The 26640-nt window shown below is 35.5% G+C and overlaps 1 protein-coding gene across 8 annotated transcripts in view; it reads left to right on the plus strand.

Moving 5' to 3' along the window:
- Window positions 1-26640, plus strand: part of dip2a (disco-interacting protein 2 homolog A) — a 120333-nt gene that overhangs the window by 77763 nt on the left and 15930 nt on the right. For 2 of the 8 annotated variants that reach the window (XM_058786078.1, XM_058786083.1), the window contains exons 2-9: window positions 57-128; window positions 5604-5723; window positions 6556-6675; window positions 13224-13469; window positions 16269-16400; window positions 17984-18016; window positions 22340-22459; window positions 25157-25354. In XM_058786078.1, the coding sequence (XP_058642061.1) occupies window positions 57-128; window positions 5604-5723; window positions 6556-6675; window positions 13224-13469; window positions 16269-16400; window positions 17984-18016; window positions 22340-22459; window positions 25157-25354 (1041 nt within the window). The remainder of the gene's footprint in view (window positions 1-56; window positions 129-5603; window positions 5724-6555; window positions 6676-13223; window positions 13470-16268; window positions 16401-17983; window positions 18017-22339; window positions 22460-25156; window positions 25355-26640) is intronic. The other 6 variants (XM_058786085.1, XM_058786079.1, XM_058786080.1 and 3 more) reach the window with 4 other exon arrangements.

The raw sequence follows: 26640 nt of genomic DNA on the forward strand, positions 1-26640 counted from the left end.
AAACACAGAATACATGATTCATCACAATTCCTTTGTTTCTCTTTCTCTCTCTGTAGGTGACATCACACAGAAAGGCTATGAAAAGAAAAGAGGGAAATTATTGGCGCCCTACATACCCCAGATACAAGGTAAACAACTCCCTCTTATCAACCGTAAATCCACTGTTTAATGAACTATTTTTGCAGACGGTGCATGTCTAGGTTATAAAATCTTCACTTGTCACCTCTTCGACCTTCATTAGAGGTCTGCATTTTACTGCGGTCTGGATTGATCTGAAATACATGCATGGTTTCAGTACTGTCAAGGATACTCTGACCTAATGGAAACAATGTGTGTGTCTCTCTGGGGAATAGGAGTTATCCACACTATAAAACTAAAATCTAAGTGCAGGGTTCAAACTGCCTCAAACTCTCAATTATGTGGTGTGTGTGTCTTTGTTGTTTGGTTTAGGGTGGCTAGCAACAGCCCATATATCCAGGCATGATATCTCTTTTCAAATGTAGAATATAGATGTGACAGTTATTTATGGTTCCTTGCTCTTTTCATGTTTTGTTGGAAATGCACTGTAGTTCACCTAAAATGAAAATTATGTCATTATTCACTCATGTTCTCCAAACTAAAAAATAATAAATAAATAAAATCAAGGTGTTCAGCAGAATGTTCTGCTTGCTTCCATGGAATGAAAATAAGGTGGAGCTGATGAGGGGGAAAAAACACCATGAAAGTATTAAAAAAAAATAGTATGTTTTACAAGTATTCTGTAGTTATACAATTGTTTTGTGTGAGGAATAGACTAACATTTTTATTTAATTATTTTATTTTATTTTATTGTTATTAGAAGGAAAACTTGCTATCTGGCATTGCTCTAAAATCTTATTCATGTTTGCATACAATAATAATCATTTAAAAAAAAAATTAACTATCATGTTATCGATTCTGTGACCTGCCACATTTGAATAAAAAAATATAATTATATAAGATATATAGTATATATATATATATATATATATATATATATATATATATAGTATATAGATATATATATATTTTAGTATTATTTATATACTATTATGGTATGTATTAATAGAATCAGCTTTCATTTTAATATATTTATTTTATTATTATTATTATTATCATCATCATTTAGTTTTAGTAATTTTAGTATTTCAACAAAAATATGTTATTTCACAGTTAGTTCCCAAGATAACATTTTAATTTTCGTTTTTTCATTGAATATTTATTATAGGCCTAGATGTTATTTGTCAGCTTTATTTTAGTTTTTATTTTATTTTATTTTTTTTATATATTTTTTTTTTTGATAGTTTAACTTTTACAGTAGTTGACGGTAACAGCACTGGTGGGAAAATCCAGAGAACTGCAACATAGGAAGAGGGTACAGGTTACTGCATCTCCCCCATCCCAGATCAATGGCATCTCTTTTGGTGATTTTGTTCACACGTGAGGGTCAATATTTAGACTGCTCATGTGTGTCCTAACAACCCCCTCAGGGCTCTCCCTCACTGGATGCTGGATGACAAGCTCAATCTATATTCCTTGTGTATGTTTAATTTTAGAATGGCCCTGCATAAATATTTTATGATAGTTGTGGTGGCTTGTGGAAAAGTGAACGTCTGTCTGGGCCCCCACTGTATATTTTTGGTTTGGCTTTGAAACAGGAAATTAGGGCTTCATTTTAAATTAGCCTCACAGCAGAGATGGCTCTCCATTATGGGTTTTGTCTTTGTCATTTTCTAAGCTGACTGACAGACCAGCACACTTTTCCCCATGATCCTCTGAGAAGCCATTGTGTCCAGACATGGGACCCTATCATTGTGAAAAGAAGTACACAGTATACTTATTACAGAAATAATATAATTTAAAAGAATATACTTACTGTGTAAAATGAGTGTTATATTTCTGGGCACTTAGTTGCATGTTAATTGCAATTAAATAAAAATATATTATAGTTTAAATTTATATTAAATGCAATTAGCTGAACTTCAGGGTGATTACCTCAGACCAAAGAAGAAAATGCCACACAATTTGTGCTGCAAAGTTCTATCACCAGCATTGTACTCATGCACTAGGGCTGAACAAATCTAAGTAGCTAAGCTATTTCTTATGTAAGCAAGATCAGTTAATAACAAAGCCTGTTTCTGTTACTCAGTTCAGTTCTTCATTTGCCCAAATCTCACATCTACCTTTTTATGTAACCAATTAAAGTTCATTACAATCGAGACTCCAAATGAGACCTCATTAAGGCTGGCACATCTCCTAAAAATCTTCTAATTGTTACATTGTGGCATCTTCTGAACCATTGCGTCCAGATCTGACTAGTAACAATCATTTGGAAGCAGGAATGTGATTGGTTGGTTATCAGCCAACTGTGGAGGGACATTTTTTTTTGCTTAGCAACTGGACAGAGCTACTTGTAGCATTCATGGCTCTGCTATCTTTGCACATAGTTGAGCTTTTGTGAAGCCGTACTGTTGAGATCACACACACTATCAGGACATTGTATCTGGATAGGCCGAGTCCCTCATTTTGTTTGATGTTGCATATTGTGTCTTACTGTCCTTATACAACTTTTCTGTTCGTAAGCTTTTGTTGAGTTAAGCAGAATTGAGGTTTTGAGGTGGAGTGTTTCCCATAACCAGAGAATGAAGTGAGCATGTCCTGTTCAGTCCTCACAGGACCCAAAACTGATAGAAACAGCAGGACTCTTAGTATAAACTGTATTATAATGCTATTACTGAGCAGTTATTGGAAAGACCTAAAGCAGTTATGGTAGACTTAATAACAGGGGAAATAAAAGACATATTTAAAGGAATAACAGTCATGTGTCCAGCAATTTGCAATGGAAGTCTATGGGGAAAAAACAATCCAGAGGGTTTAAAAGCAGAAATTAGCTGGTTGTGTGTGTGCGTGTGTGTGTGTGTGTGTGTGTGTGTGTGTGTGTTAAGCACTTATAGTAAACCTTCCATTCACAAATGTGAGGTATTTGAGCTGTAAAGCTGTTTAAGTTGTGATTTTATTTGTGGGACTGCTGTTTTAGATACTGTAAATTAACTCATGTTAGGTCATGTTTCTATACACCATCGGCCAAGTTTGGGGTAGATGATATTTTTATTGGATTTGAAATAAGTCTCTTAATAAGGTTTTTGATATAAAAAACAAACAAACAAAAAAATTATATTGTGAAATATTACAATTTAAAATAATTGTTTTTTTATTTGAACATATTTTAAAATGTAATGTATTCCTGTGATGCAAAGCTGAATTTCAGCATCATTACTCCAGTCTTCAGTGTCACATGATCCTTCAGAAATCACTCTAATATGCTGATTTTATGCTCAAGAAACATTTCTGATTATTACCAGTGTTGAAAATAGCTATGCTGCCTTATATTTCTTTATCATGGTTACAAACCATGATACTTACTTAATTGATTTATTTCAGAAATGTTTTAATGAATAGAAAGAACAGAATTTATTTAAAATGGAAATATTTTGTAATAATTTAAAAGTCTTACTGTCACTTTTATTTAATGTAATCCATCCTTGCTGGGAAAATAAATAAATAAATAATAATAATAATAATAATAATAATAATAAAGTCACTTACTCATTAAGTCACTATTTACCAAAGCAGGATTAACACATAACATAGTGCAGAATATTCTACTAATCCTAAACTAGTCCTACAGTTGGCAAGCCTGTGTTTATGCGTCTTTATGTTCTGTGGTTAAGTATGTGACCTTTCCTGAGCTCAGTTTGGTTGTTTAGGGATATTAGCCCTCATTAAGAAAAGCCCTACTGAATGCTCCACCATGTCAACACAGTCAGCTGAAGTTTCTTTCAATGATTCTGGAGGTTAGAGGTCAATATGAAGTGGTTGCTAGGCAAATGGTTTGGGAGGAGGTAAACAATCTTGTGTCACTTACTTTGGCTTTCCAGGAAAAAGGATAATAGGTCACTACTTGTCTTAACCTGTGATAGATGCGCACCCATGTCACAAAGTTTCACAAAGAATAGATTGTTTAGGTCCGAAGCATGACTATGCTTTTTTTTAAATGTCCTTCATCTGTCCCTGTGTTTGTTATAAATGAATCCTGAGGTATTTTTAGCATTCATTGGACTCTTCCTGGTGTGATAGATGAAGGGTCACTAGACCTCAGATCAGAGCATAAGCCTCTTTGATTCCTCAATTTTGCTGCGGCAGCTACAGCTGTGACGGCTCTTATGTAACCACAGCGCTGCATGACTCATCAGTCTTAACCTTCTACAAGGTGGAGATTTCTCCAAATTCACAGAAACTATGCTGATATTGAGCTCCCTACAATTTAAGATTTAATCAAACGGCTTAAATGCAGGGGTGAAACATAATTTACCATAACTTATTCTCAATTTAAGTCCATCCTCAGTAGGCTGTGATTATAAAGTAAATGTACTATATTCAGGTGTGTTTCCCTTCCATTCCTTGCTATTTGTGTTAGTTAATACATTTTTTGTATTTCAGTTTTAGTTTTAGTTATTTTAGTACATCAATTTAAACATAACATCAAAATTAAAAATTGAACTAGCTGTTAATTTTAGTTAACTATAATTACCCTGATTCTATGAAAGGTGTATACAATGTATCCACTACTGTTAAATGTTTTGTTATGCTCTTATATTCATTTATTTTTGGTCTCTTATTACAGTATAACTTAACTATTAGTGGGCAATAAAATATGAAATTTCTTTCACCTAAAATTTGTGACTGCAACAAATTAGTTAGTGTCTTACTTTTTATTTCTGAAGCATTGCACGGTGTAGCTCCGCCAACAGCTAAATTCCATTGGTCCAAAATATGTCTGATATATATATATATATATATATTATATCCTGTGTTTTGTTTTGTTTTTAAGTAGCTCATATTGGCGAGAAGCTGTGAACTTCTCAATGGCAAACTTAGTCTCAGCTGAAACTTGTTTTGTAAATTACTCATAGTGCCTGTGGTTGTCACAGCAGAACAAACTTTGCTCCTGTGGGTTGATGTAAGATTTGTGTTTCTCTTCAGCTCATGTCTGTCAAGTTTGATGAAGTATTGTGAATGTTACACTCTGCGTCAGCACTAGATCACCATGAGAACTCTGTTTGGCGCTCAGATGTGGTGTAAAGGGCCCATTGATCTCAAGGTGTTGTATTACCCAGACAGCAGAGAAGTCTGAAGTCAAGAGAAGATTTATGTTGCTATCTAAATGCGAGGATAGCGTTGAAATTGAATAGTGTCACTTCGATCATTTATTAAAAGTAAATTTCTCACTGTAAGAGTCTATTTCTGTAAACCCAATAGGTGTAACAGGGTTTTACTGCAAAGTTTAGTGACCTTTATTCTGTAATGCTGGTTTTGTGAATTCTTAATGTACTGTAATTTCTTCTGTGCACAGCGGCCCCATGCTGAGTGCTTCAGTCCATTTGTTATGACTGCCCTTTCTGCATTTATTTTACACCATGGTTAGCTTACTAATGGGTAAAATGCCAAGCATGGAAATTGAAGTAATGCATTTGTCTGTCAGTAAAAAACAGAGATTATCATATTCTGGTCTGTTTTGTGTGCAGGTGTAGATCCATCTCTGCAGATAGAACATAGGATCCAAACGTCGTCACAGGTGGCCACTCCAGGCTCCAAACAGAACAAGCCCCGGGTGGCAAACTCAAGGGATGAGCGCTTTAGATCAGGTTGAACCATTTGTCTGTTAAGCTCTGTAATGATGAGGGACAAGCACAACAGACACTAATTGACTCTTGTGAAAAAGTACACTTAAGCATAACTATAAAAAGAATACTTATTATGAAATTAATATACTTAAGAAATGTGTGTACTTAAGTGTGAACTGAATGTATCATTTTCAGACACTTCATCACATTAATTGCAATGAAATGAAGATGTATTGTAGTTAATATGCAATTGGCTGAACTTAGAGTGTTTTACCCACTTAAGTACATGTTTTAGGTAACTTCATAATTACTCCTATAGTCTTTAAAATATGGTGAAAGTGTGCTGCTAAATGTACAAGCATTTGCTGTATGATAAACTACAATATATTTAAATGCCATTTCTACTGAATCTTTTATGTGATGTATTTAAATATAGTAGAAATGCAAAGTTAATTATATAGTAATTACACATTTGTAATGAAGCTGCAATTTAGTACATTTAAAACTTGTGTTAAGAAACAGTCATGAAAGTGTGCCTCTTAAATCATTAATGTTATATTATCTGCAAGTATACTACATGTGCACATTTAGTACAATTAAGCGCATTTCAAGGGTCAGTATCACTGTTGCACGTTTAATTATTACTAATTAACTTGCATGTACAGTAAATTAATGTGAATGAATCATCAAATCATGTGAATTAAGGAAGCAGGCACCTTGGCGAGAAGGATATTATTATTATCTTGTTATTATGATATCTGTTCCATCATATCATATAGACATTTGGGATTTGAAAATGTCCATTCTCTGATGTCTGGCTCATCTAAAGTTGGCACTATCTGTGTCCCCACAGACCTTCATACAGAAGCCGTACAAGCAGCCTTGGCAAAGTATAAAGAGAGAAAGATGCCGATGCCCTCCAAGAGACGCTCTGTTCTAGTGCAGTCTTCAGTTGAAGCATGTACTCCCCCAGGTAAACACACACCCGTACCAGAGACACACAGTTAGGAATTTTATGGGAGCACTTTCTATGAAGGCTATAGCAGAAAATGTTTTGGAAGCATTTTTACTTTATATTTTCATTTTTCAGCTGACAGCAGTTGACAATGTGCATTTCAGTCCTTGATAGTATCAAGATGTTTTGATCTGAGCCTTGAGAGAACAATGCATAGCTTTCTGAATAATAGCCTCATTATTTACACAAAGAGAACAGCCTCTGACCACTCAGTTCCCAGACCACCTTCCCACACGCCTGCATATGGAGAGGTTTAACAAAGTTCCAGCTTTATTGACCCACTGGCTGCAGATTTAGCTATATGAGTTATCACATTTAGTTAATACACAAATGTCAGCTATCACAAAATGGACATTAGACAACAGAGATTGACAACATCTTGTTTTTTTCATCGCTCATGTGAGTTTCTTTTAAGTATTAAATTATTCCCTTGGAGGAATTAAGATGACACAAATGGGACACTTGTTGACAGTAACGGTACAAAGCTCTAACATTAATGTGGACAGCTCAGATCATTTGATTCTTTGGATTTTAAGGAATAATTTTGAGTTCATATTGAAATCCCTGACTTGATGGCAAACTTTGGTATTTTGGTAAATTTGAGCACAGTTTGAAACAATTCTATGATCTCTTATTAAAACTCGATAGGAAACATGAGATTACTGGTGTATTTTTCTAAGGAGGAGAAACCTCCATTGGCCCTACATTTAATCTCATTGCTGTCTTGAAGAAAAACCTGATACATGAAATCACATTTCAATAATGACAACTCTCAAAATGGATTTTAACGACATTTTATTGATAGGAAAAGGAGTGTACAGTTTTATCAGCCTAGATCTTCTACATTCGTGCTGCTGGCATGAACGAAGCCTTCTGCTGAAATATATTCAGATTAGGGCTGCCCCCTAATAGTCGACTAACCGTTAGTCGACGAAAAGAGGCTTAGTTGATCAAAATTGTATTAGTCGCTTAGTCACAGGAAAAAACAAGTTTCGTTCATCGACCTCAAATGTGGCTTATCATCTGAAACATAGTAAGTAGTGAAAGTAGCAGCATCATTACATGGCCACTCACTTTAACGTTATCCTAGAAAAATGTGCGCTATAGAATTTTCTATAGTTTATGCTGAGAGTGAAATCTGAATAGTAGCGCGCTCACTGCATGACAGTTAACTTGGAGGTGCCGGTGCGATCATTTGCATTTAACTTAAAATACTCCGTAATTTTTGGTCATACAGATTAGAGTAATACATCTTTCAAATCTGTAAAAGGTCTACTTTCATTTGTGTGCACTCACAATAATAACAAAACGTTCTGTTTTTGTAAAATAATGAAAGCAAACAGGGTGCAGATTATGTTCCGTATGAAACGTGCATGTCCACTGTGGAGATGACGAGTCAGTGTCGTCGACTTCGTCACCTCAGTTGAAAACACTAGTTTATCAATGAATTATTATGATGCTAAGACAGTCTTCTTTTTTTATTTCCCCTGAAGCATTCGTAATTATTACTTCTGTGGTGCGCTGTGGCAATTATGCGTGCACTTGAGCGTTGATAGGCTATAGGCAATTAAAGGCTCATTATTATGAATTATATAGTTTATTAATATAAACGTGCGATTAGTTGACTAATCGCTTCAAATGAACGACTATTAGTCGATCAGAAAAATCTTTAGCTGAGGGCAGCCCTAATTCAGATTTACAGGTATTAAAATGATGCTCCTGCAACATGATGCTCCTGCAAGGTAAAGTAGAAAGAACCCCGTAGTAGATCTAGACAGGTGGCGCTGGGGAGGAGGAGGCTAAAGGAAATGGGACGGAAATAAATAAGGTTACATATATAGGAAAGAGAGATCGATTGGCTGTGTTACCGACTTGGAAGAGTCAATCAGCTATTCTGAAGAGTTTTATGATCGATTTTTCATTCCTATTGGTTATTTAGTGTTATATCTGGATTGATCTTGTTTTAACAAAAATACTATATTTGGCCTTTCACAGTTTATTTTGTTATGTCTGATGATTTCTTTATGATTACACATTATTACATCTTGTGGTCAGAAAAGTTAATCTCTCTCCTCATGTTTGTGTAACGTCCTTGCTTTGTCCATCAAATTGGATTACATTATTGTCTCTCCCTGTTTGTTTAGCGTTAACAAGTTTCTGATTCTTGATGTCCTGATACACTCTTCTGTTCTTCTTCGGTCAGAATGATGAAGTCAGTGAAAGGTCAGCGGGATTAAAGGTTCAAGGGTGGGGTCAGATCAGCATAACGGGCCCATTCAGGGTCGCCCCCTATGGGAATTGGTCATGGTCCGCTAATTCTTTTGTGCCCTGGATGCAGTAATGCACACACACACATAAAGTGTCTAAGCTGTCTGATTGCCCTGACGGAGATGATCTGATAACCCATCTGGCCTGTCAGATACCCCTCTTGCCCTATGCCTCATCTCCTCTTACCTCATTCTTGACACACTGTGGTCAATTTTAAAGAACCACAGTGTGTCAAGTGTGTCACCCAAAAATGAAAAAAAAGTCATTATTTACATTTTGATTACAAATTGTATAAGCTATATGAGTCTTATAAATAGCTTTGTGTGAGGAACAAATCAAAATTTAAGGCGTTAATTGCCATAAATTGCTATAAATGCTGTGAAAACTTACCCTTCAGTTCTACCCCATTACAAATCTCATTTTCACCTGCATATAATCAAAAATTTCCTCTTGCAATCAGTCATGTAACATGCAAGAATCAGTGGAGTTTGGTATCACTGATATCAAACCTAGCAAACCTCTATATTCTATAGCAATAGAGCAGCTTTATTACTGTGTGACTGATTTGATTTAGCTTCTGTCTGGATCTGACCAGCTTGAAAAATGCTGTCTGACCCACTTTCCTGGCCGTTTTTTTGATGTTGTCTGTCATCTTATACTGTTGTGCATTCATTATCCCGTTAACTCCTGGTCTGTTCTGTCCTGTGAAACTGTGCCGTGTTTGTCCTCTGGACTCTTTTCTGGTGGAGTGACTGATAGAGAAGTTTTAGAATAATTATTTCTGTTTTAAAGGTCAGGTTTTCAGTACAGCAGTTGTTAAAAGTACAGTCTTTCTTCGTTCTGTCTTCTCTTGACATACCTACTCATTCCAGTTCATTTCTGTCTCATCCTTTCCCTCCTTGTCATTCTCAATTTCTCTCTCAAATCACTTCTCTTCTCCCATGGTTCTATTTCATGCCTATTGTCTCTGTCTCTTTCTCTTTCTGTCTTGCTCTTTCTGCATCTGTGTCAAGGTTACTCTCCAAGTGCCTGAGGACATGAAGTGAGAATAGAATTACAATAGTTCTCACAATAATGAGCCTAGTTTTTTTATGGGGTTCTTTTGCGAGCTGCTCATAAATTATTAGACATGCAGAAATTTTACAAGCAATTCTGATCACATTGGAACAAAATTCCTACGTCTGAGCAATAATAATGAGGTTTGATTTTGCAAGATTTGTGCAAGATTTGTTTTTTTTTTTTTTAAAGATGTCTCTTGTTCACCAAGACTGCATTTATTTAATCAAAAATAAAGTAAAAACAACAATATTGTGAAATATTATAACGATTTACAAATTCTGTTTTCTATTTTAATATATTTTAAAATCTTATTAATTTCTGTGATGCAAAGTTCCGTTACTCCAGTTTTCCACGTCACATGATCCTTCAGAAATCAATCTAATATCTTGCTGCTCTAGAAATATTTCTTATTATTATCAGTGTTGAAAACATTTGTGTTACTTAATATTTTTGTGGAAACAAGTGCTATTTTTGGGGGGTTCAAAAGCATTTATTTGAAATAGAAATCTGTTGTAACCTTATAAGTCTTTACTGTCACATTTGATCAATTTAATGCATCTTGTTAAATATATGAATTTCGAAAAGAAAAAGAAAAAAATCTTACGGAGCCCAGACATTTGAATGGTAGCGTATTTTACTGAATTTTGAGTTCATTTTCTATATATTGATATTTATATTACATTGACTATTGATCATAGTCCACCTTGTTCTCTAAATCAGCAGCATAATCAGTCATTTCAGTTAAAAAATGTAAGTTTCCACCGAAACTAATGGTAAGCTTTAGTGTAAATGTTCAGGGATTTATTCAGAGTTCAGGACTGTTTTGCACTAATAATAACAGGTATCAGGCACCCTTGAGTGTAAGTAGATTATTCTCCTTCATAAGAATGCTGTTTTGAAGAGATGCATTAGGCTAATGCCTTTCACATTTAATGCATGACTGTTTGTTGCTCAGTGTCTGTCTCCTAATTTGCTGGACACGCTCCATAGTAATTGCTCCCTGTGGGTGATTAATTGCATAATTAATGTTAAATGAATCTGCTACCACCTACAGGCTTCTTGTCAGTCAATCTCTCTCTCTTTTGTCTTTTTACGCATTCATTTGTCCCTTCTTTTCACGATTAAATTCTGTGCACGTCTAAGCTGTTTGATGGTGAAAAATACACCAAACTTCGGAAAATAACTTCTGAAATGGGTTGTGCAATTTTACTCTAATGTGTTTGGATGTTGTTGTTTTTTTATATTTTATTTTATGGAATGTATTAAAATGTATTATGAATGTATTTACATAATATAGTACATGCTAGTATGACATGGAAGTATTAAACTTCATTGTGTAACTCATGTTTTTTTTACAAACATGTTTAGCACCTTAAAGTATGTGACTTATTGGCCTGGTGGACAATAAAAAAAAATCTATAAATTTACACTGAAGTCTCAAATTAAGTAAATTAAATAGTAAATTAACTAGGAAAACACCAGCTCATTAGTGGTAATGCAGCCTGATGATCTTTAGAGTTTACTTTTCTAATAGAGTTAGTTGATCATGAATTCACTGGGTTCTTTTCTCATTGTTGTTACACTTTTTAAACCCCAGCAGAAGATGCCTGCATGGTGAAATAGTACAGATGGTTTAGCTATATGACATATTTTATTCATTAATTGGTGGACATCTGTTATTTTCTCTGGCGTTGCATTTATAATGTATTTATAATAGGGGAAATGATGTAGTCATGTGTGTTACCATAACTGCAGGCCTCACATGCTTCGTTTCTGACCACATGAGCATTACATCATATACATATTCCAGCATAACCCCCGGCAGTTCTCATCAAAGTGATATTTTAGTCTGGACTGAGAACAAACACTTTTTGCTTGCTCTTCCATAACAATCATAAATTAGTCCTTCTGAAGTTTATGATGGACGTTTTGAATATAGCTTTTATTTTACTTTTATGATGACGTTTTATAGCACAGTGGTTCCAAAAAAGTATTTTTAAAGCTTTAAAAAAAGATTTAAAAGATTAAAGAAAAAGAGATTGTTAGCTCTGAAACGATAAAACAATAATTATACTGTTCAAAGTGATGATTGAAAGTAATTTGACATTGGTTATTAAATTTTAGTGGATCATGTTGATACTTAATGTGTTTATTTGAGGAGAACTGACTTCATGCATCCACTACCAGCTGATTAAAAGACACTGGGCAACAAAGTTCATCCAAAATTTGAGTACAAATGACACTTGGCATTTTCCTTTACTTTTGGAGGCCATTGTACTGTATGTTAGTATCATATCTTTATTTCTGAGAGTGCAAGATGAAGAAAGGCAGTTTTTTAGATGGGTTAGATCAAGGGTAATAACTAGAGTTACGTAATATGTTGATTGTTTGAGGTCTTAAGGCTATGAAATGATAATCAGACTCTGACATGTTATCCAACTGAGTCTCCAATGTAATGCCTTTTTCATATTTCCATATCAGTTATAATGTGAGGTTCAAAGATCTGCATAATCTAGATTCAAAACAAACTTTAAAGATAGTTACCAGAGCAGTATTTTCATGTTATTAACCCTCAGCTGCCGAATGTTGATCTGTGTTATTTATAACAAATATAATACAGTCATTATTTTGCATAAAAACTCTTTGAATATATACCAGTTACATCCAGTGTTATTTTAGAGTTATTTGTACAGGTATACTATTATGGTACAGTTTTTTTTTTTTCCTGATCCCTGATCTTAAAACTGATAACTTGTAATATATTCAGCATGGCTCAACACAAACAAAATACAATTGCTGAGACTATGAAACCTCAATTTAGAGGTGTGTTATTATTTTCCAGCTGATCAGACTTACAATTTCACCTGTAAGTAAATGCAAACTTACATTAAAGTACAGACCAAAATGACAACTTGACTTGGGCTAGCAAGTGACCGCCCAGAACATCCTATCAACTACATTTTTCCTCATAAGAAAAATGACAATTTTTAGGTTTATTTTATCCAGCATGGCTTCAATTTCAAATACTTTCTCAGTTTCATAAATCGTTGTTTTATAAATTCTCTGTTTCACAAATAACAAAACACACGGCATAAACATTTTGTCATTTTTTTTCAAATGACATATTGAAATAAAACTGTTCCACCTAACCATTAGTCCTCTTGTACTTGACCTCCCAGACACCTCCTCCGCATCAGAAGACGAAGGTTCGCTGCGCCGGCAGGGACGGATCGCCTCCTCGTCTCCATACCAGGCACATCCTAGCGTAGAGCACTGGTTTAACAGAGTCATCCAGGGCTCCTCCACCTCATCGTCTGCATCCTCCACCTCCTCCCACCCCGGAGGAAGACCCCATCACGCCACAAACACCACCTCTGCTTCAGCCGCAACCGTACTGGCCGACCTCATGGCTCACACACAGCTAGGTCAGTACTCACCACTTCAACTAACCTCTCCTCATATCCTCAGAACCGACCTACCCATAGGCTTCAACCGCTCTGTTTTTAGATATATGTCTTCAAAAACTCAGATCAAAATACCAAAAAGGAAAATTCTGTCATATTTACTCACCCTAATGTCATTCCAAATCTGTGGAGCACAGAAGGAGATGTTTAGCAGATTGTTCATGCAGCTCTTTTCCATACAATGAAAGTGAATAGAGACTGAGCCTCTCAAACTCCAAAATTACAAAAGAGCACTATAAAAATTTAGTCCGTAAGACTTATGGCCTATATTTAAATTCTTCTGAAGCCATGTAATATATTTGATGTGAGATAAAGTTAAATAATGACTTAAATGTTGGTCTGTTACTGACACAAAGCTGTCATATGAATTCAGCAGCCAGGATATTGTTCTAAAATGTTTTGTTCGATTCCTTTTTTACGTTCTGTGGAAAAGAGAAAGTCTTACAGGATTGGAATGATGTGGGTAAATTATAACAGGCTTTTAATCTCTGGGTGAACTGTTCCTTTAAATTAGATTAACCAGCATTTCTTCCTTGGTCAACCTACACTACAGTTTAAAAGTTTGGGGTAGGAAAGATTGTTTGTTTGTTTTTAAAAGAAATGAATACTTTTATTCAGAAAGCACACATTACACTGCTAAAAAGTGACAGATATCACAATTTCACATTTCTAGAAAAATAGTAAGCAACATAACAGTTGTCAACATTGATAATAATAATGTTTCTTGAGCAGCAAATCAGTATATTAAAATGATATCTAAACGATCATGTGACGCTGAAGACTGGAGTAATGATGATGACAATTTAGCTTTGCATCACTATAATAAATCCCCTTTCAAAATATATTCATCTAGATAACAGTAATTTTGAATTGAAATAATATTTCACAATATTGCTGTTTTTTGTTTTTTTTTACTGTATTTCTGATCAAATAAATGCAGCCTTGGTGAGCATGAAATACTTTAAAAACATTAAAAATCTTCCTGACCTCAAACTTCTGAACAGTAGTGGACTAAACAAGTGAAGTTTGCTGTTGAACAGCTTGGCTACTTTATGTGGGTCCACTAGCTACCCTGTTGAAAAAAAACAGCATATGCTGGCTAGGCATGTTTTGATGCATGCCTGCTGGTTTGAGCTGGTTTAAGCTGGTCCTTAGCTGGTCATGAGCTGGTTTAAGCTGGTCAAGAGCTGGTCCTGAGCTGGTCCTGAGCAGAAGCTAATTGCAAACCAGCAGCCATTCTTCAAAACATACCTAACCAGCATATGCTGTTTTTTTCAACAGGGTAGACCAGCACCAAAACCAAAAACTGAAAATTCATGCTGGTCTTTATAGCTGGGTGGCTGGAATTGTATACTGATCTAAGTCCTGGAGCTCTGATTCTGATAACCCTGTCTTACTCCTAAGTGCAAAATCATCAGCGGGCTTTGCAAGGTTTCTCTTACAGCTCAGTGCCTTAAGAACAAAAGTGTCTTACGTTCATCTCTATAGTTGCCCATTTGTGCTTGACATGCTTACACACTGCTAATGTTTATAGCACAGGGAGAACTTTACTGCTCTGCTGCTCACGGCGATGATAAAATCAAGGTTCTTAATGTCCTGGCTGCATGCTTGCATGGTGCATGGTTGGCTTTTAACTTTTTTTTTTTTTTTTTTCGCTGTACTGGCATATCTTTAAGGTCCTGAAGCCAATCTGTGCAGATAAAGCCAGCATTGGCCTTGTTAGTTTGACAATAATTTTTTGGCAGCCTTCGCTGTTAATGAATCCTGTTAAAGGAATATCTCATGCAGTACTCACCCTCATATCATTCCAATGATGATGTTTGTTTTATAGTGAAACAAAAAAAGAGATGTTTTGAAGAATGTTCCTGCTGCTATGTTCAATACAATAAAAGTAAATGGAGATCAAGCTCTAAATATGACAAAAAGCACCATGAAAGTATCATTAAAGTAGTCCACATAACTACGTTTATACTTCAATAAATTGACTTTTATGGTGCTTTTTTTGCTCGGTTTTGATCTTGACAGCCCCTCATTGCTGTTTGCTTTCAATGTATAAACTGGAACAGAATAAAAACTCTTATTTTATATAAGTTTTGAATGGCATGAGAGTGAGTGACACTATAACTGCAGAACACATTCACTTTACTCAGCTTCTCTGATCTTTATAGAGTTCTGCTTATAAACATTTGCATTCCCCATGTCTCTCATTTTCTCTCGTCTCCTCCTCTTTCTTTCACCCTCTTTTTCTGCCTTTTCTGCCCATCGAGCTGGCCCTGTGCACTCACTGTAAATAACCTCAGATTTCACACAGTGTCAGAGCCGCTCTGTGGGTCCACTGTTCTAAAGCAGCCTGCCAGACAAACCCAGCTGTAAGTGGGAAGATTAAATGCCAAACAGCTGCTTGTTGGTTAATAGTGTGGAAATCAGTTGTATATAAAAGACTATAAAGCTCTTCTGTTGGACGTTTAGAATAAGACGGACAGTAATCATCACATGGAATTAGGAAGAGGAAGTATTGCAAACTGTCTTAACTAGACATTGCGCAATGTAAAGCAATCAGAACATATTTGATATTTTATTAAATAATTAATTGGAGTTGAATTTTGGACCAATGAGATTTTATGGCAGGCAAAACCTGTGCAGCTTCTTAAACATATGATAAAGTTGATCATTTCTCATGGGTTTGATCACAGACCAGTCCACCATGCATTATTATACTTTGACCTCCACTCACCTTTGACCTTTGGCACCTCATGACAGACAACCACAGTGCACCCCCGGATGTGACAGGCCTGTCGGAGCGCTCGGTGCATGCGGAGCGTCCGCAGGTGGCATCAGTGCGAGGGCTTCCACGCGGATACACACACACCAGCGTCATGGAGACCGCCGATGGTGAGTCCCCTAAAGCTCCAGCCTGCTGTCACCATGACAGCAGAGCATCTTCCTTTCTCACACGTCTCTTTCCTGTAAGAAAGAGGGAATATCATGTCATCTCTCCACAGAACTCTCAACACTACTGCATCCAGAAGTTCAAACTGTCTGATTTGTGTTTAGCGATTGAGACTCGAAGCTAAAAATCCTTAGCACACATAAATATAAAGTTGACTTATCCAACATTCTGGATCTTTTTTTTTTTTTTTTTACAGTTCTTATCTATTGAAAAAAAGAGTGGGATATTTTTTGCCTGTTTTTTGTATGTTTCTGCTTGTTCAAGCCAGACAGTATCGTGTCATCAGCATGCTCTTTTTTGTAGGAATAGTTAACTAAAAAAGGATAATTCTGTCATCATTTATTCACCCGCATGTCACTGTAAAATTTACTCTTCCACACATTCACAATAATACAAAAAAAGTTTCTTTGCTATTTCTTTTTCTTCTACAGTGTCGTGAACTTTGCTTTAAGCTGATTAGCAAAACTGATTAGCAGTTCTTGTATGTATTGTGAGCACGCCAGGATTAAATGCGTGGAAGCATAACTGACCCTTCGCAGGGAGTTTGATTGACAGTTATGATCTGACCTATCATAATGGCAAATCCGCCATTTTTGTCTGACAAACAAATCAGACAGGAGAGTAGATTAACTTCGGAGGACTTTAACTTTAAAATGGTGTGTATTGACGTCTTTCCGCGATTGAAATAAAATACCTTCTGATGTTCATTCATGTTAATTTTGTGCTTTAACTATGAAAAGATGATTGGTTCATGTGCCACCTGAACTTAGACACTACAGCAATCTCTCACGACACATTAAAGAGCCACAAAACGGTATTTATTGTTTGAATTTCTTAAAAAATGACAAAATTTAAAACCTGAGTCTTTGTTTCATACCTAAAGTAACCTACTCTGTCTTGTGTGTTGGCGTGTTGTCAATTTCTTCTTTGGTCCACGATGTATATTTTTCACTGTGTGAGAACATGATGTGTAGTGTGAGAGTGGCATGGCTTGGTGGTGGGGGTTGTGCAGGTCTTTGGGAAGGGTCAGTTGTGAATTGAGATGAAAGGTAACTTTTTTCTCACATGAAGCTATCACTTGCCTTTATAATGCTCAAAATATGCTTTGTGAGATGTATGAACTTATTGTGCTTTTTTGTCACACTTTCACTGTTTGTCCTTTTATGTTCTACTAAGAGAAAAATAAAATATATATTTTTTAAACTTTTTTAAAAAAATAAACTTTTTGAGTGACATTAGGGTATAGATGATGACTCATCAGTTTTCATTTTTTAGGTGTACTGTCCCTTTAAAACATAGACCTGAACATCACAACTATACATTAGGTTCATGATTAACCTGCTTTCTTTGCTGTGTATTGGTTCTTGGATGAATGTTTAGTTATGGTGAAGCACAACAAAACAAAAATAATTAGCCCCCATACAGGCAGATAATGTCTGTCATGCTCAATTTGAGTCACCTCAGCTCTGTAGAAGCAGCATGCTGTCATGAACGTGCATGTTTATTCACGTTTTCTCTTCTTCAGGCACTGACAGGGGAGATGGGGAGGACACGGATGGTATTTATACACGTTTATTTCAATCTGCCCCTCCTCCTGATGTCTCTGTGCATCTGTGTCTCAGCTGTGACCTCTGTGTTAAACACTGTCTGCTTAACTTGTCCACTTTGTCACATTTGGAAATTACTATCATAAGAAAAGTATTTCCTCCTAATGTGTCTCTTTGTCTTTTTAATGTTGTTTTAATACTCTTTCAAGGTCTTTTCGCAACATTTATTTATAGATTTTGCATTGAGACAATACAACACAATTGTCTAGAAATATCTGGGACTAAGAATGTTTTAGATGTGTTTGTGTTGATCTTTTGTGAAAGAGAAAGTACATTTTTGCATACTTTTAAAGAGTACTTATTACGGAAAGAACATACTTAAAGGGTTAGTTCACCCAAAAATGAAAATTAGTCTGTGTTTTATTCACACTCGAGGCATCCTAGATGTGTACGACTTTCTTCTTTCAGACAAATCCAATCTGAGTCATATTAAAAATTGTCCTGGCTCTTCCAAGCGTTATCATTGCAGTGGGTGGGTGTCCACAAGACATCAAATAAAGCACATGCATCCATAATAAAATGTGCCTCACATGGCTCTGGGGCATGAATAAAACCCTCCTGTAGCGAATCCATGCATTTTTGTAAGAAAAATATCCATATTTCAAATATAATATACACTTTTCTCTCACTTCTGATGACTGTCGTACGCGGAAGCCGTTCTGGTAGATGACGTAGGACGTATGCGTCGCGCGTGCCTAACGAGTTTGTTTACAGGAGCAAAGTTTCCTTACTTTAGCAAAGGAAAACCAGTCTCCTCTTGGTTTATTTCGAAATCCTCCGACTTTTTTCTTTACAAATCCTCGGTTTGTCCTTCTAATTCATGAAAAGCATTTTGTTTTGTTCTCTCTCCGCGTTCGTCCCTAATCACGCAACGCTGAAGTCCTACGTCATCCGCCGGAACGGCTTCTGTGCATGACAGTTAGATGTAGTGAGAGAAAAGTGTTTATTACGTTTGAAATATGGATATTTTTCTTACAAAAATGCATGGATTCGCTACATGAGGCTTTTATTCATGCCCCAGAGCAATGTGAGGCACATTTTATTATGGATGCGCGTGCTTTATTTGACGTGTTTTGGACTGTTGAAAAGAAACACCCACCCACTGCAATGATAGAGCTTAGAAGTGCCAGGACAATTTTTCATACAACTCTGATTGGATTTGTCTGAAAGAAGAAAGTCATGTACACCTAGGATGCCTTGAGGGTGAGTAAAACACAGGCTAATTTTTATTTTTGGGTGAACTAACCCTTGAAAGTGAAATTAATGTAATATTTTCGAATGCTTAATTAAAAATGTAATAAATTTATATTAAATGCACTTAAGTATAGCTTAAGTACATCTGACAAGCTTTTATTGTACACTTAAAATACTTAAATGTTATTTCTATTGTAACTTGTAGTCATGTATTTAAATATATTCATAATTACACATTTTGTAATGATGAAGTTAAAATTTAAAATTATATTAACCTTGAATGTAATATTTAATACTGAACACACTACAGTTCAAGTACTTTACATGTGTTTTAGTATGTTAGTCAACACATCAAAATAAGTGTACTTTAAAGCACGACAGAAGATAAAACAGATTTAAATGTACTTTAAAACCATTATTAAGGGTGTTAAGAAACGTACATTACACTTAAGTACACTTAAGTTAATTGTTTTCATTATCTTATATTATTTGCAAGTACAGTTGTTGTTTTTTATATAATTTGGACTGAAATGGAACATACTCTACAGTTAAGTGCACTTCTTTTTCACAAGGGAAAGTTTGTATTTAAGTAAATGTGTGAATAGATAATTAGACAAATGGTCCTTGTTTTTAACAATTAGGCTAGGTTATGCTATGCACCGTGATTTTTGTTACTTTTTTATATGATATGCATTCTACAAAAGATACATTTAGTAAAACATTTAGTTAAATTTAAATCATTATGGCCATAAAATAGCATTGTAATACCATTGTACTTTGATACTGAATATCGTTGCAGGCCTACAGATTGATAACCTTACAGCACATTGGTACTTCCATGGTACTGCAAAGAATACCGTAGTGCTACAATAGTAGATGTTAAACAAAACATGGTTTTATAATGGCACCATGTTCAAATTTTTGGTCATTTTTGTTAGCAAATACAAGCTTGGTTGAAAAGTGTTGCACATTAGCTACAGTATCATGGTAGTGTTAGTGTGTGATTATTATGTGCAATAAGGCTTATGGACATTTATGGACATTATGGACATTTATGAGGCAGGATAACAGTAGTTATGTTGTAGTTATCCTCACATGAGAGGATTTATAATTCAACTAAATAGCAAGAAGGATGTGTGTTCGTGGAGCTGTTACAGTAATTGGCTTCCTCAGGTCCTGCAGTGAATTCTGGGTACTCGAGCATGGTCTGTGAGTGCGTATGAGATGCAGACAGAGATGAGGGGCAGACAGACAGCGGCTGAGGCTCAGGTGTCTCATGACAATGGAATGTCAGAGAGCATCTCAGTCATGCATATTTACATTACACAGCCATCTCTCTGTGGAATTGACAGACGGACATTTAACAGAGAAATGAAAGGATAGATTCATCATGTGAAGATGATCGTTGTGTCTTGATGTTTGTTTCTGTTCTCTCCTAACTATCTGAAAGCCTGTTTACCTCAATAGAAACATTTGATGGGTGATTCTTTTTTAATTGTTATAAACCACTTGATAAATGTTCCTCAAAACGTTTTATTTTTGGTAATGTAACATAATTATTACTCTATAAATTACAGAGCTTTATTTTTTTTTTCTTCATTACACATGGGTGATTTTGTGGTGCACTCTAAAAAAATGGTGCTATATAGCACTGAAAGTGGTTATTTGGCTCGTAATCATAGGGGAACCACTTTTGGTGCTGCATAGCACCACATCTTGGTGCTTTAGTGGTTCTTCACCGGTTCTTTGGCATGACTGAGGGGCTATATAGCACCGCTACCATATACAGAACCTGTTAAGCTCCTGTATGGTTCTTCAGCGGTTCTTTAGTCGTTCTTTGGGGTGATTAAGGTGCTATATAGCACCACTGCCGTACAAAGAACTTGTTAAGCCCCTTTAAAGGTTCTTTACGAGCCAAAGAACCACTGTTGGTGCTGTTTAGCACCATTTTTGTTGAAGAAATACAATGCAATATGGCACCTCTTATGGTTCTACATAGCACCATTTGACAAAGGTGCTGTATAGCACCAAAAGTGGTTCCCCTATGATTACGAACCAAGAACCACTTTTAGTGCTATATAGCTCCATTTTTTTTAGAGTGTGTTTCTGTGACAAGTGGTAACCAGAGGTGTAAATATTTGCTCTGGCTACAATTCTGGATTCAATTTGAATGTTATTTGAAATTCAGTTTGCTAAATTCATAATTATGTAGGATATTTATGAAAGAACAGTTTATACGGCAATAGAAATTTGCTGAAAATATACATCCAATCAGCGATCAACATTTCAATCAGGCACAGTAAATGTAATTTGGACAAGAAATGAACTGTAATGAACAAGGCATCCGTTTACATCCCCATTGGTAAAACTAAAGACAGTAACACCAAGACATCACTGTAATAATAATAATAATAATCATATCATTATTTCTTTGTACAAATGTCTTTTAAAAATGTTAATACATTATTTGGCTTTTGGCCCTCAATTTTAATTGGATTATTTTTGTTATTACTTAATCTAAATCTCCATCAGTGTTTTGATGCTTTTTTCTTCATTTCATGTAAAAATATTTTATGCATGGGGAATTGCTCAGACATGTTTGTAACTGGTGCTCATGTGATACTGTGATATTGTTTAACGTATTAACTTATTCATTGCATCTTTTGTCGCTGTGCTTCATTTGAATGGAGTTTTAATCTATTTAAAATATAGTAATCCTAAAGCCCTCTGTAAAGCATATAGAGCATGATCAGATGGACTCTTTCAGAAGAAAGCTCATGAATGGTTGATGAGATGGGTGGCTGGGTAGCGGCTTGTTGCTAGGCAGCACGAGTCCAGCTGCCTCAATCAGAGTCAAGGAGTCTTTGATGCTCTGGGTCAGGTGTCTCTACTGAGCACGCTCAGTACCATCTTAACCAACCCCATGGGCATACAGCCTTACATTGACTGACAGGCTGTTGTGTGAAACTGTCCGCACCATCCTTTCACAGTGACCTTTCCCTGCTTTTTTATCTCATCCTCTCCATCTTTTCTCTCTCTCTCTATGTCCTATCTTCTCCTGACACTATCTCTGTCTAAAGGCGTTCCAGTCAACAGTCGAGTGTCCTCTAAGATTCAGCAGCTCCTAAACACTCTGAAAAGGCCAAAGAGACCCCCTTTACGAGAGTTCTTTGTTGATGATTTCGAGGAACTTTTGGATGGTAGGTTCATACATCTAGAAATATCTAATTTAGCCATGAAACTCTGCTAGCATTCACATAATTTACTAAATGCTGTTTAGTCTCCGCTCAGCTAATGAGCTTACTTGCTCAACATTTAAATAGTCTGGTTTAGTGTTCAATGTAAGCTGGTCCTGCAGTGTGTTCCGCTGAAATCCTCTACCTCCCCCAGCTCCACCAGTCTAAGTGTTCCACTTCACTTTTAGATACAAACTCACTTTACCTTGAGGAATTTCCACCGCCATTTTGATCAAGTAAAGTGTTGGGCAAAGGAAGTTTGCATGGACAAACCCTCGACCTGAGTCTTTTTAAATGTATACTTCAGGCAGCTCCATATACCACAATGCAACATGACTGTGACATACACCATTTATTTTATTGATATTTTATCCATTTGTGTCATTTTATTTTCTCCAAGAGCCCAAGCATTCCTATAGGCATTTAGATGCTGCATCAAACAAATTCGCAAAGGAAAAATGTAAATATCTCAGCGCCATAGCAGATTACAAGCGATCAAGGGCTTAGAACGTTTCAGTTAAACCCATTGCAATGGTTCTGCCAGTAGTGGGCACTCGTGCAACATAAGCAATGATGTGTATTCAAGTAAACAAAACGGAGGGATGTTAGCAAGGGAAGGGCATAACAAGGCAAAGTAGAACGCACCCTTTATCTGCTATAGGATTTTATGATCATGAAATTTTCAATTTTCAATTTTCAGAGCTGTACTATTACTTGTGATTAGACATAGCTTTTTCACTTGGCGGACAATAAAGTTGGCAAAAAATTGCATATTCTGACATTAAAGTAGGGACCTCGGCTAAGATGCTAAGAATAAAATATTGTAGAGATGTGCTCTTTTGTAACGAAAACACCACATCATGATAGCGAGGACAAACACCAATCACATTTCCTTCAGAGAATGTAAAAAATTGTTTTAGTATCCTGGAGGAACTTAAAACCTGATCCATGTCTCACGCTCAAGCCCTCCATCACCATATATATTTACTTTCATCTCACAAAAGGATCTATGAAAACAAAAATGTGAATTGGCATTTACACTTAGATTGAATATCCGTAGTCATAACCTTTTCCTATTTAGTCCAAAACTGCTTTTTAGAAGAAGCTACTGACCCAGGAGACAGGAAAATAACACAAAACAACATATTTGAATAAGGCAGCCATATTAAGAATATAAGTTATTTCTACCTGATGTGTCGCGTGTCACTGTGAAGGGTTGAATGCATCTGGAAATGCTTTATGGTTTCTTCTTTAGCAACAACAGGTTAAGTCACACCTCCTCGATTCTCCTACTTACTGATCTACGTAAATCAGCATATTAGAATATTTTCTTAAGGATCATATGGCACTGAAGACTGGAGTAATGGCTACTGAAAATTCAGCTGTGCATCATATACTGTGTGTGTGTGTGTGTGTGTGTGTGTATATATATATATATATATATATATATATATATATTCATTTTAAATCATAATAATATTTTCACAATATTACTGTTTTTACTGTAATTTCAGTTGCAGCCTTGGTAAGAAGGACACACTTCTTTCAAAAACATAAAAATATTTTTGCCAACCCTCAACTTTGAATGGTAGTGCAATAAAAAATAACAGAAAGAAACACTTGTTCAAGGTTCTTTATTTGTTACATATATTACATACAGTGACTTCTCTGATTTGGTCAATCTCAAGTCAGGATTTTATTCAGCAGTTAAATTGTTGAAAGGTTTAAACATTATTGCTCAAGTCAATTTCTCAGAAAATGAATGGGATGTTTTATCATGTACCTTTGTTTATATTATATATGGAATTTGTTTCATCGTATGCCATACTCAAATTATTCAGCCTTTTCTGTGTTCCTGCATTATGGAGATAAACTGTTATTTTATTATTGTTGTTATATAGACTGTCCAGTGACAGTGATCCACAAATTTGCAGGTTATTAAAGTTATTAAAATGTTTGAGAAACCCTCTGAATTTATCTCTTTCCTTTTTCTCTCTTTGTCTAGTCAGTCATTTCTTACGTTTCTTAAAAATATGCTGAGAAATACTCTTTCGTATTCTCTTAGCAGCAGCATCTTCACTTTATATTCCGTCTCTTGCACTCTCTCTTTCTCTCTGCTTTTCTTTCTTTTTCTGTTCCAGACACACAAAATCAATCAAATCTATTTAAAGCCGTGTCACATTTCATCCTCGGGATGCATAAGTCACCCTGAGATGCTTAGTGACATTTAAAATCACTCTCACGTAAACTCTGCTCCAAAACCCAGTGAGCTGCTTACAGTGTAAGGCAGCATCTATCATGAAACCATATAAATGACTGATTTTGAACACTCTATATAGGCAGGAGACTCAACTTGGTAGTGATTTCAATAAGCCAATAAGCACACAATACAATACTAAATTTCATAGTTGGAAAATAATTGATTTTTAATTACACTGACTAAATGTCTTACTATCGGTAAGTATATGTTTATTTATAATCTGTATAATAAGCTGCATAATGTATATTTTCATAAAGCAAACCACATAGGTTAAAGTATTAGAGCTATGTTGGTGAATGTAAGCTTTGTTGTATATAATACTTCAATTTTGTATTAAAAAACACACACCGCAGCAGCAGATCTACACGTCTGTCTCTGACATTTTTTCCTGTCATCTACAGTCCAGCATCCAGATCCAAACCAGCCGAAGCCTGAGGGGGGTGAGATGAGACCCCTGAATGGGGAGCCGCTGGGGGTGGTCACTAACTGGCCTCCATCATTACTGGCCTCTTTACAGCGCTGGGGCACCACACAACCCAAGAGCCCCTGCCTCACCGCACTGGACAACGCCGGCAAACCTGTCTACACACTAACATATGGTACAGTGGAACTTCCCATTGGATTAAATGCAACAATTTACATGTTGTTTTTTTTTTTTTTTCTGCTCCTGTTTCTTAAACTTCACTACTTTGTAGTGCATTTGTTATTCATGTCTTGTTCAAAATTACATGTACTTATTTATCATCAGTGTTGGGGAGTAACTAGTTACATGTAACGGAATTACAAAATTTATGTAACTGTAATCTGTTACAGTTACTGAGAAAAATGTGTAATTAAATTAATTACTTATGAAAATGTTAACCATTACAAAGGGGGTTACATCTGAATATTTTTACACAGATTTGATTGATACACCAATGTTTCAGGAATTTAGGACACAGGATTGTATTGGTTTTATGTATATGCCTTGTTTTTTAAGATTAATTGTTTTTCTAAAGCATTGTTAGATGCCAGTGTTTCCTGTCATAGCTATGCAAAGATTTGATTTCAAAAACAGTATCATACTGTAGCTATTGAACTATATATTGTTGTGATTTTAAATCTGTAACCTCAGTGAGATCTCACAGTAAAAAGAGGTGCTAAAGTCTGATTTTGTGATGGCTGTGCTTTAAAATAAATTTTTTATAATCTTAATTCAAGTGATGAAGGATTTTGAGAAGCCTGACAGTAATCAGTGTTGAATCCTACTGTAAGGTTAACCCTGCCTGCTTTAAATGTTTCAACATGATTAACAGTTGAAAACATTCATTAGAATTTTAGAAAAGTAATCAAAGAGTAATCAAATGTAATCAGTTACATTACTTTAAGGAAGTAATTGAAATAGTTACATTACTTATTACATTTTAAATAGGCTAACTTGTAATCTGTAACCTATTACATTTCCAAAGTAACCCTGCCAACACTGTTTATCATAGGGGGTATCTTATATATTTGGCTTGTTTGTGTATATTGCTAGCAGAGGTGGACAGTAGTGAAGTATTTTTGCTTAACTCAAGTAATGAATGAATGAACAATGCATAATGTCATACTTTTTACTGCACTACATTTCATAAATAAAAGTTGTTTGTTTTACCTTTAATACTTAAGAACATTAAAAATGTAGTCCTTTCTTGTACTCAATTAAATCTTTGAATTACTTTTGCTTGAGTAAAAGTAAGAAAGTAATTGATTTCTAATGTAATTAAGTATTAAATGATATTTAATATGAAACGTAGTGCAGTAAAAAGTACAATATTATGCTTTGGAATGTTGTGAAGTAAAGTTTTCTAAAGAAAAACACTGATAAAGTACAGACACTTGAAAAGTACTTTTAAAGCAGCGTAAA

This window comes from Onychostoma macrolepis, chromosome 09 (genome assembly GCF_012432095.1).
Source record: "Onychostoma macrolepis isolate SWU-2019 chromosome 09, ASM1243209v1, whole genome shotgun sequence".
Classification (NCBI taxonomy): Eukaryota; Metazoa; Chordata; class Actinopteri; order Cypriniformes; family Cyprinidae; genus Onychostoma; species Onychostoma macrolepis.